General features: G+C 39.4%; 2 protein-coding genes across 2 annotated transcripts; both read right to left on the bottom strand.

The window, feature by feature from the left end:
• Positions 1 to 764: 764 nt before the first annotated feature.
• Positions 765 to 5757, bottom strand: LOC110044567 (uncharacterized). The gene is made up of 3 exons (XM_020750135.2): positions 5189 to 5757; positions 2783 to 2902; positions 765 to 2043 (listed from the first exon to the last, which is right to left on the bottom strand). The coding sequence occupies exons 1-3, from the start codon at positions 5494 to 5496 to the stop codon at positions 1923 to 1925; spliced, it is 549 nt and encodes a 182-aa protein (XP_020605794.2). The 5' UTR covers positions 5497 to 5757; the 3' UTR covers positions 765 to 1922.
• Positions 5758 to 9147: 3390 nt separating this feature from the next.
• Positions 9148 to 11389, bottom strand: LOC110044494 (BTB/POZ domain-containing protein 6-like). The gene has a single exon (XM_020750049.2). It carries the CDS (start codon positions 11277 to 11279, stop codon positions 9879 to 9881), a length of 1401 nt encoding a protein of 466 aa, XP_020605708.2. The 5' UTR covers positions 11280 to 11389; the 3' UTR covers positions 9148 to 9878.
• Positions 11390 to 11667: the final 278 nt, after the last annotated feature.

The raw sequence follows: 11667 nt of genomic DNA on the forward strand, positions 1-11667 counted from the left end.
CTTTAACATTGAAGTGACGACGGACGTTAACGACTGTTGGGCGTCTCTATGTGCAACCAGACAAAACCCACCCACCACGAAAATAAACACCACAAAAAATAATCCGTTCCCTTAATTAATAATCTTGTTCCATCTTTCTTCGTTGGTGCATACGAAAAAATGTTTTTTAAAAAACCCTGGACGTATTGTCAAAATAATAACAAAGCGGCTTTCGTTTTTCATCTGTAGACTGAAATACACCACTCCTTGTCCTTCTTTACTTTGCCATTTCATTGTTTTTTTTTTTTTTTTTTTTTTTTTTTTTTTTTTTTTTTATGGTCTCGTTCTTTTGACTAATGTGGACGACTCACTCAGTCATCTTATCATCTTGCAAAAAAAAAAAAAAAAAAAAAAAAAAAACGTCCAGAACAGGTTTATCCTGCATATGTTTCACTGAATGTCCAAATTAAGGCGATCGTAAATTCGAAATTTTGTATTTTTATTTCACTTTATTTTTAATTATTTATCACTTTAGTCATAGAATTTGCTGTTAAGCTGAATAGGGTTCATTGTATTGCTGTGTAATTAAGAAAGAAAAGTCCAACAAATTGGCTAGATTTCTAACGGTTACTCATGCTGGGACGTATACAGAAAGCTAGCCAATTTTGTTATTACTTATTACGCCACCGTCGAGCACCGCGGGCTCAACTCGAGCGCGGAAAGAGTTTTTGTTCCGCGAGAGTAGCGAGCAGACTAGCAGGAAAAAAGTGTATATCACAAACAAATTCTGTCTCACCTTGTCTGGACTTTATTCACCATTAAATTCCTATACAGCATAAAGATTATTGAGCTTCAAATTGCTCTTGTTTCATACAATTCATGTACAATGAAATAGATTCCTAGAAAACTACAGCTTTTCCAAAAATACTGTTGTATAAGCTTTATATAGCACTAGAAAATCTATAAATACCCACGCGAACTTTACTTCAATTTACTTTGCCTCACTTTCCTTTAAGTAATTTAAATTAATTTTTATAGGACCCTAAAATTACTTTTCCAAAGAGAAACAATTTTATAACGCTAAGCAAAACGATTTTTTTTCCAAGGCCTTTTTATGAAAGCACACTCTAAACTTACTATTATTTGAACAACCTAAGTTAAAGGTGCTCAGCCACGATGTTTGGTCTTTTTTTGACCACGTACGAAATTTCCTTTAAGTGGAAGGAAACCCGAAAATAATAGTTTACCAAGATAGAAAACATCAAAGAGATAACAATAAACCATAAAGGAACAAGGATGGTCAAGGATGACGAAGATTGACACGGATTGCAAACGACGAATTTGAAAAATTTAGACTAAACTTTTCAAAATGTGCAAACCGTGACCGAGCTCCTTTAACACGCTCGAAGGAATTTTTTCGTTACACCTGTGTTTATGTACTATTTAGTGAGGTCGCTGACCTACAGACTGATCGAACCGTAGGCCCCGTCATTAATTTTTGATCAGTAAGCTTTAGGGTTTGTCTGCTAAAGAGAGCGCAATGAAAGAGAGCCAATACCCGCTTCTTCATCAATTCTTTCGAGTTAAAACCGTCACCATGGTTAGAGCCATAGAACAGAAGTCTAACCCCTTAAACATGGCGCCAACTATTACAAACAATGCACATAAGTTACAGGGCGTTTCTAAGTTACTGAAAAACTACGTCAGTTCAGTTACAAAATTTCTTAGAGCAACATTGGGCGACGATAAAAAAAAAACCCTGAGAATTAACTTCGTTCACATAATTTCCTTTTTTAGCACTTTAACTGTTTAGAATGAAATCTTCAATGGGAAAGAACCGAAATTTTCACGTCTTTCATATTTGCACGAGTACTTATGCTCGGCTCCTAAATTTAACATCAAAATGGAATGAAGAGGGGAGGGGAGGGTGGTAGACATAAATACTATTCGTGGTCGTTTTTAATGGAGGAATAAGATTGACTGCCGTTTGCATCTGAGTTGATCCGCTGTTTCTCTTCCCTCCATGCCAAATCAATCGTTTCTTGGTCTGCTTTTCTGAGTCCGCTAAAACAAAAAGAAGAATCCCAATGTGAGATGACCGATGCAGTCATTTTAAAATTTTCTCAATTTGGATATTTTGTCCTTTTCAGCGGTATATGGCTTTTTGGTTCTTTGGGATAACATTATTTTTGATTGATCCTTCGTCCTGCTGGTCAGCGGTACGGAGGGCCTTTTGTAGGCGCTCCCCTCCTGCTGGTCGCTGACCAATAGGAGAACAATGTTTCATGCAGTGGTTTAAGGGCTTCGCTCACTACCTTTATTTGAGACAACATTTTTCACGTTTCTATTGTGATATATCGGAGACACTTGTGAAAATTTGTGAGAACTCCAAACAAAGCCGTGGAAACAGACTTCTGCGGTTCATGTTCCCACATCACTTCTGGGTCATTTCTCTTGATATTCTTTTACTGAATATTTAAGTCCGCTCATCTTTCTATAACTAGATAGATGTTTTGAATAAAGCTGTTGAGTGAAGCACTTAAATAAAGAACTGTATGGAGAGTCTGAATGGGACTTGAGTGATAGCATAGAATTGGTCCTGCAATATTTGAACCGTCAGCAATTGAGAACTCAGATCCAAGATCTGTAAAATTTACTGTTACCTGAGAAATAGGCAGAAATTTTATCTGATAACCGCGAGAAATCACCGAAAATTTAACGGATAACGTAACTAAGCACTCTCTATGGTGTTACATAGAACCCTTACGTACAACAGAATCATACTGAAATTGTGATTACTCACGCGCCATCGTCATCGACACCTTGACTTTTATTAAATGGGCGTGACGTCACTGGACTCCTTTTCAGTCTATCGTCTGGTTTTTCTCCGACATAGTCGTCATCATAGAAGAATCCAACAACCCTAACGGGCGGAGGGAAGGGAAGAAACGAGGTAAGTACAAAGAGCATCGAGGGAGACGTTACAGACTGGAAATGAATCAAAGGACAGTGCACTGGGCCGAGTCAAGTAGAGGGCTTGTCACTCGCTTGTCATGCGCTGCCAACAGCTGCTAACCTTGTTTTTTTTTTCGTGATTTAAATTAGCAACGTTTCCCGTATACGCGCGAAAAGGGCTATTATGACACCACGGACAATGGGGCAGTTATCAGAATCAAACATTAAATCGAGGCCGTTTAGTGCTTTCGCTGTTTGTGAACCTGTTCGCAACCAATATAATAAGCGGCAGATTGCCGGCTAAGGACCGATGATGGTTGTTGTAGTCGCACCAAATTCAAATGATGACTAGGTTGTATGTAGTGTCGCACAAGTGGAAAGTAAAATTAACACGTTCAAATTTCCACTAATCCTAAGTAAAATTACCCCGCGCAACAGAGATCCCTTCTTTTTCATCTCAGGGAGAGAGGAGGGGAAATTCTTCGTTGTGCAAAAACTAGAATGTTTTTTTACTAAAGAGGCAAAACGACAAAGATGTTGTCAAAAAGACTTTGATACTCGCCTCAGGCAAACCTACATCGCTATATTTCTACTCTCCAGAACACTCCAGATATCAGTTTTCATTTTTTCTTCCTAACTCAAGATTTAACAAGAACATGAAATATTATTTTTCTTGTTTGACATAAGAAATAAGATGGTAATGAAAAGATTTTGTAAATTGAGGTTAATATATTAAATAATTTTGTAAGGACGTTATGTAGAATTTTGACTGATGACATCTCTTCGTATGCAAATACTAAGGAAATACGGTCTCCAGTTTTTTGATAAACTACAAGGCTTTGATAAGTTTACGATCTAATCAGTTCGCTCCAAGGCAACTTTTTCACAATTTTGTGTTTCCGAACCTTTTAAAATTTTAGCCGATAAGCATAAGTCGACTTACGTAAACAAACTTAAAAGCGACCCAGAGTGGCAACGGAGCGAGGCGCAAAGTTCTCCTCCAAAATAGATCTACATTTGTATTATATACAGATACGAAATATAAATTGAATTGCAAATTGTACTCTTGCAGTCTAGTCTTCTTTAGTACCGGGAAGGAAATCATATTTACGACATAAAAAAGTTCTTGACGCGTTTTAGACCTTATCCAAACAAATGCCTGTTGTTAAAAGGTTTGGAATTGTAAAACAAAAATTACTGAGCTATTAAATGTGTTTATTGAAATGTTTCGAAAGAAACCTGAATATTTGCAAGTGAAATTTCCTGCCCTAACGGCTTGAATTGTCCAAAATGAACAAGCTAAAAAAGTATTCTTTCAAATACTGTCTTTTCTCTTCTTTGCTTATATTGATTAGATGACTTTACAACTGCTTCGGAGTGACATTTTTCACGCGCTTTCAAACAATGTGTTAATTTCTCGGCAAAATACAGCGATATCTGAACGAGAGGTGTATAAATTAAAACGATTAACAATCTTCGAGGTATTTAAGGCCCTTTTCATGCGCTGATTTTAATAACCGCGCCAACATCCATTCAACACTTTCATCTTCCTTTAAAAAGCCATGAAGGTTCCCGAAAACCATGTTTATAAAACTTTTAGAGTAATCCAATATGACTATAAAGAAACAGACATATCCTCATCTTCCAGGGGGTATAAAATGGTAATAAGCGATCGAAACGGCAGAGATTATTTTGCTTTATGAAAACATAAATTCTGATTTTTGACTTCCAATATCCTATATATAATTTTTTAAAAAAAATTCTACACATTCCAACTGAGGCTTGAAGCAATGTGGAAGCCCCGAATATCAATTCGATGCGTTTGTGACGTGGATGTTTGAGAATACTTGAATAGAAAACAAAACAAAATCAAACTTTGCACAGTGAACAGTACAACAATGATTATGAAATAGAGAGCAACTCTACTCGCATCGAGAAACTCTTCTTTAAACGGGGAGCTGTGTTCCATCACCGTTAGTGCCCGAACTCGAGATTGCCGCGTGACGGGCCAAATTTTTGGAATTAACTGATCAAAAGAGCCCGCTCAGTGATAAGAAGCTGTAAGACCAAGTGATCAACTCTTAAAATTGACTGCAGCTTTTTAACAGTAAGTTTTTCTAAAGGAAATAGAATATTAGCAGTGTTTGACTGTCTTAATGTTCAAAAGGTTTTTGTAGGTTAACCATTCATCGATAACTTTCAAATATATTCATCGATGACTGAGAGAGATGACTCTTTAGTTGACATTACTTACTGTGTTCCGTCCTTCTTTACAAGTTCACCGTAGCCATGCCTCTTTCCTCTTCTCCACTCGCCAACGTACACGTCTCCGTTGGAGTACTTGTACATGCCTTCCCCATCGTCCGGCGGCGCTGCGTTCTCCGCGGACTTCTTCGGATTAACCGGAGAGTATTCTTCGTCGGTAAACTCATCACAGCAGTCGCTACACATCCACCAGTCGCCAAACCATCGCTTGCAACAACGACAACAAAAGCAACAGGGACCACATTCGCAGCACCTACAGAAGTGACACTGACAAATCATACTCATGCAAGACCCCATGTTGAACGGTCGAGAATTTTTCGAGCTCCTTTGCCTAAGCTACGAGATTTTAAGAGGCGCCGCGATGTACATCAATGGGAGTTGTCGAAGAGGTCGAGAATCAGCTCAGGAAAACGCGCATTTACATAAACTTGACGCGGTCTCGAAGAGGTCAGATGCATGCGTTACACATGAATTGTTAGTTAGCTATGCATGAATGCCTTGAAAAATTCAAAACAACAAGTTGTCGGCGAAGTCATCAATGACACATGGGGTTATGTATGCCCCGACACAACACAAGATTTCAATTGCCTGAAATCCAAATAACGCCCCTTTCGGTAGTTGTTTACTACTAATAGCGCTTTTAAGTGTTTTTGGAAAGCGGGGGAGAGAGGTGGGGGATATTCACTGTTTTCTCGCTGCAATTTTTTTTGCATACATCTAGTTTATATTGCCCACTCTTCATTCGTTCCCTACTTTAAATTACGCACATCCGCTTCCTGCTTCACGTTCTTGTCTCTAACTGCGATAAATAATAAGCCCCAGTGACTATTTTTAGCAAATCACGACGCGACGCCAAAGAGAACGTCACCAAACATAAGGTTTAATAAGTAGAACAGAAGTTCTGCACGTAGTTCTGATTTTCTGGTTAACATCTCTTCTGCCGTAATGCTCTATGTTCTCCCGTAGTATTATTCGTTTACTTCATTCCAAGAGTTTAGAAAAGGGATGCAGTGTTCTTCAGGTACGTGGAAAGGTTATCGTTTTCAATAAAAGGTATACGAAAGGGGTGACTTCTCTGTAAAAATGGTATCCGAAAGGGGGGTTGGACCTTGGGGCGCAGCCTTCCTGTATAAAACTTTGTAGAGTGCCCCCCCCCCCCCCGAGTGATAAGCCTAAAGGTAACGTCTCACTCCCACCACCCCCGCCTAAAAGTAACGTTAATGCTAATTTTTCACACTTCAACCAATGCTTCAAACCAATACTTTGTCTCTTTCGATGATTTTCCGTACTGAGAACACTGTTCTTATATAAAAAATATAGAAATAATATAAATATAAAAATTCATGCCAAGACTAGCTAAAAAAACCCGAGAAAAATATTTGTTTAATCATTCGGTTCCCTGGGCACAAAATCCGTCTAATTTTTAATCACAGGAAGCTGAATGAAAAGCAGACATCACCGTGGATGAAATAACAAAGAGAATTGGCAGTAGTTCGCTCAGGGAAACCACATTAGTAGGAACGATGTCACGTAGCCTGTGTATACCTGCCCACTCCCCCCTTGAGAAGAATAGGAGTTTTTCTTGAGAGGATCGGGACTTCCGTAACCCGGGGGGGGGTACTTGACCCATGTTTGGGTATAGGGGTGCCGCCGAGGGTTTAAAATCCTGACCCTGTTTAGGACAAAAATACTCTTAAAACCCTACCCTGTGCAGGACAAAGAAACACAAAGCCGGTACGATCTACTCTATCAATGCGCGCTAGTTATAATACTGATGAGTGGAAAAAATTTACCGACGACAATAGCATACTTGTCCAGAAAATGATCTGATGTTGATTGGTGATGACCTTGTAATGGCCGGTTAACGTCTCTCGGCTCGTAATTCCATTGACTGTTAAGGACAGGTTCAGACCCTGTTTAGGACAGAGGCGAGTAAAATTGTATACCCTGTTCAGGACAGCAAGGCCAAAAAAACCAACCCTGTCCAGCGGTACGTCCCCGTATCGCCCAAATAAGGGAGTACCCCCCCCCCCTTCCTGAGGTCGGTAAAGACCCATGACAGTCAAGCAACTTGGTAAAACACGTGATGGGTCTGTGCGTGCTGGCTCCCTGACGGACCCGAGATATTCGAGAAATACCCGTGACGTATCAACATATCGTGAGCCGATTTGTAAAGTTTTCAGTAGTGCAGTTTAGTAAAATCCGGGCTAAAGCGTTTTGGCAAAGTTCTAACCAGTGGGTTCAGAGCCACCGGACAGAATTTTTTTAAACCTTGCAAAAAGTTGCATATTATCCTGCAAATCAAAATTCGATGATAATAATTAAATGGGGGTCACCCATCTCATTTCTGAGTTATTAGCAGTTGAAACTAAAATTAAGGTGTTTTAAGCAGGTCATAGTGTTGCTATGGCTACGTATTAATAATGGTAATTGAACTGAGTGGAGTGCAATTTGGTCTGAAATCATACGCGTGATTTCAAAATCGAACGAGCGCGCAGCGCGATTTCGATTTGAAATCACAAGTATGATTTCAGACCAAAATTGCATGACACGAAGTTCAATTGCCACTTTATTAGATCCATTTCGAAATCGCACAATTTTATCGCCTTAATTTTAGATTTTTGGTGTATTGTTCTAGTAGCTGGTTTGTTAAAAAAAAAAGCGGAACCGGAAACGCCTTTACGTCTCATTTAGTATGCGAAATGATGTCATGTGACGAAAACTCATCCGAGCATGACAAAGAAACAAGCGGTTTTGAAGTGAGAACGAAAATAGTCTACCTCAGGTATAAAAGTTCAATTCTCGTCGCCTGAATCAATGATGGAAGGTCTTTCTTTCTTCTGTGGTTGAGGCTGAGACTTTTCATTGTCTTTGGAGAAGGAATTTGAAGGTGCATCCTGCGTAATTCTGCGATGGATTTCTTTTGAGTTGTGAAACTCGAGTGCACGATGCCCAGTGGATGGTACGTTTTTTTTTCTTTCATACCGTTTAATGGCATGATTTTAAGGGAGTCCAGCTCGTTATCATCTCCGTTTCTTTTTGTGACCTCGGCGAAGGACTCAATACTCAGGACCTTGTCAAGTTCTTGCGGCGCCATTTGTTTCAAGATATTTCCAAGATGGCGGGACTAGCACCAGCTTCATAAGACGTTCATTCATTCATTGTTTTGTGGAGCGGGGCGCATTTTGACTATGTTTATTCACAGCGACAGAGTTGAGCTCTTTTGTTGCTTCGTTTGAAACCTGGAAACATCTAACTTCTTGAGATGGCCCTGAATTTGTTGTTGTGTGGTTTTCGTTTGTTTATGTTTTACTGGACTCGGTATCATACGGATTTTGAGCAGACGTTGAAGAAAAATCGCCAAAATATTCGTCAAAATGGACACTGAAAGTTGGAAACTTCCATTAAAGTAGGTGTTCAGCCTGAAGGAGCTCATAATCGTCATTTAGAAACTGTAATTAATTACATTCGTCAATTTTTTTGGAAAAAAAACAACAGTATAAACAACAAAGTTTTCGCAATAGTAGTTGCTAAATTCTCCACACAATGGCTTTTTGCCTCTCATTTTCCTGAAATTTTATTGTTTACTTTAAACTAATTTTGAAATCTGATTGGTTGTTTTGTTTTACTGTGCCATTCTCAATGGCTGAGAAAAAGATGCGATTTAGAGCAAAAAATAGTGCGATTCGTGAATAAATCGCACCATTGAGAGCCAATCAGATTGCAAGGATAACCAGTGATTTCAAAATGGATTTAATAAAGTCATGAAAAACGATGACAACTTGTTCAGCAATAATTGAGCAGTTATTTGATGCCACCTACGATTGTAGCATCGACTGATAAAGAATGATTATAATGACATCTAAGTCTTGGAAAGTGCTGGAAACTGTTGCCAACCACCTGAACTGGGATTGAGTGAACTGCAAGGTATGGAAATTATATACCGCATCATTTAAAGAGTATTTTATTCACATTTACACATTCTACAGTAATTTAGGCTACGCTTTTAAAACTCCTAATTGACTTTTCTTCTCAGGGCGTACATTAAACAAGATATTTGACCTCGTTTTGTCTCAGATGGTCCAAGCTGGCAAATGAGTGTCCATCAGGTGGTTTTTCGCTTCACTACTTTGTACTATATAAATTGCCATAAATCGGCCGAGAAACCTCACGAGAACCAGGGAAACACACACCTGAAGCAAGGTAGGGTATCTTTATTCATTCTCCTTCGTGTTTTATAGTTAAGAAAAAAAACCCTTTTGTCCCATGCAAATCCTTATAAATCGGCTATTGCGTAACCTGAGAATTTAGGGAGTTTAAGTAACCACGACGGCGAAGCCGGAACAACATCGATTAACAAAATTATTTTATATTTCACCTACGAATCTCGCAGTACCTTAAAGTCATTTACTTTGTTTATCACTCTCAAAACTATCACGAAACTGAATCTGGGACACAGTGATAAGTTCGAAATAAAGTTTAAGAAAATAGCTGTGGTGGTTCACGTTTTCCAGACAACGCAGACATTGGTCATTTCACGTTGTTAGAAAGCTAAAGTAGAAGGACGCTCATTTGAGAGCTTGGGCTACCCGCGGTTTTGTTAGTTCCATCTGTTTTGTTGGATATCTGGTCAGATTCATGCGCGCGTCAAATCCGGCCTCAATCTATGTCGTTTTGTTCTAGCTTACCAGTAGCGCCATTACCTCTCCCTTGTAGTGAACAAAAGTAGGAATGCATTCAGTATAGTGTCCTGAGCAATATGATAGCGTTTGTTCAAAATAGCAGAATGTCCTGAGTGGCGCCCAGGATTTCTGAGACGACTCAGACAAGACGTAGGTATCGTTACTTCGTGAAGTATCTGTTTCAGTTTGAATGGTATAAATAGTGTTTTTGGATAGGGAAATAGGCCTGTTAAAAAAGACATCAATTTCTCCGTAGGCATTGATAGTACTACATTTACCCCTTTTTATAGTTTCTCTTTTAACAATAAATGTTTTTTTAATTTGGCTGATCTTCTTGTCTCCTCGAAACACGGATACGCAGCACTCGGAAAAACGTTGCTGGCTGTTAATTAAAATTTTCACTGCGTATAACGCAAGGGTCTTTCTGACCATAAATGACAACACTTCTGTTTTCTGCGTAGATTCTTTGTCATGTTGCATGTCATCAGACTTGCTCTTGTTCAGACAGACGACACTGCCCAGAGAAAGTGAAGAAAGGTTTCGACTTTGTTTTAGCATCGCCCTGGGAAGAATCGAGAACTTGAGACCACCAGGGATAGAGACAGAAGTGAAGTGCTTGAAAACATCGATTACCTCGGTTGTAAGCAAAATGTCCGTGGGCAGCACCACCTCTGAGAAAACGTCAGGCGACATCAATGGAAATCGAATGAGTTTCAACAGATCCTCACCAAGTACCGACCTTTTATTTGCTCCATCGACAGTCATACTCCTCTTTGATTCTTCACATCTCTTTGCTGCCCAGCGGTCCATGGCTTTAAACAGTGATGCCTCCTCAACGCGTAGCGACGACCTTTGGAGAAAGGAATGCAAATGCTCGTGTTTGACGTCCAGAAACGATTCGTGGGCGATGATTTCTTGGGCGTTATAATCAATTATTTCCCGGCAAACATTTTCCAGTCCTTCATGGTTAAAACGGCGAGCATAAGGGATGACATCAAAGGCGTTTAACGGCTCCATGACCGCTTCCACAAAATTGACGCACTCCCTTGCAAGCGAGGGTAGGTCGTATTTGTCAGCCAAATGCCACACTTGAATAGCGTTGTTTACATCTCGGAAAATGGCATCGTCGCAATACAAGTAACGCAGAAATTGAAGGAAGATGTCTGGATCACAATCAGTGATGTCTACAGTTTTTCCTTGGTCTGCTAGGCCACCGTAAAACATAGCAAAGAAGACTGGACTACTGATGGCGAGAACATACTTATGAGCTGGAATGGTCTGCTTGTTAGGAAAAGTAAACTTGACATCACTCATAAGAGAATTGTTAAACATGTACTTGTTTCTTTCCAGCAGTGTGTCTTTACTTGTCTGCCACTTTGCCTCTGAAGTGCTGGCCATTCCGTCTGACTTTAAAAGACTGAAGAACTGATCGAAACTGAATCAGCTAGATTTGTGCGAGCTGAATCTGTTGAACTCACCAGGCGAAAGCGAAAGCGGAAAACAGCGCCCAAATTATACTCAATTTAAATATATCAACAAATACCGTGATGCATGAACTCACATGGAAAAATAATAATTTCACGGATAGATGGGCTTTTCTAATAAATGTACGACTGTGTCAGTCTGTGATGAGAAAGATAACAAAGCGGCCCCTATCCACTTCTGATTTATGGAACGTAATGGATGGATTTGGGGGCCGAAAAGTTTCCATATGAATTTCTGTCAAGGAGAGACATCAGTAACCATCATTGGTATAACTTTTCTATCGTAGCTCAAAATATAAATT

Source organism: Orbicella faveolata, unplaced genomic scaffold (genome assembly GCF_042242905.1).
Source record: "Orbicella faveolata isolate gen_17 unplaced genomic scaffold, um_ofav_v1 contig_2, whole genome shotgun sequence".
Lineage (NCBI taxonomy): Eukaryota > Metazoa > Cnidaria > Anthozoa > Scleractinia > Merulinidae > Orbicella > Orbicella faveolata.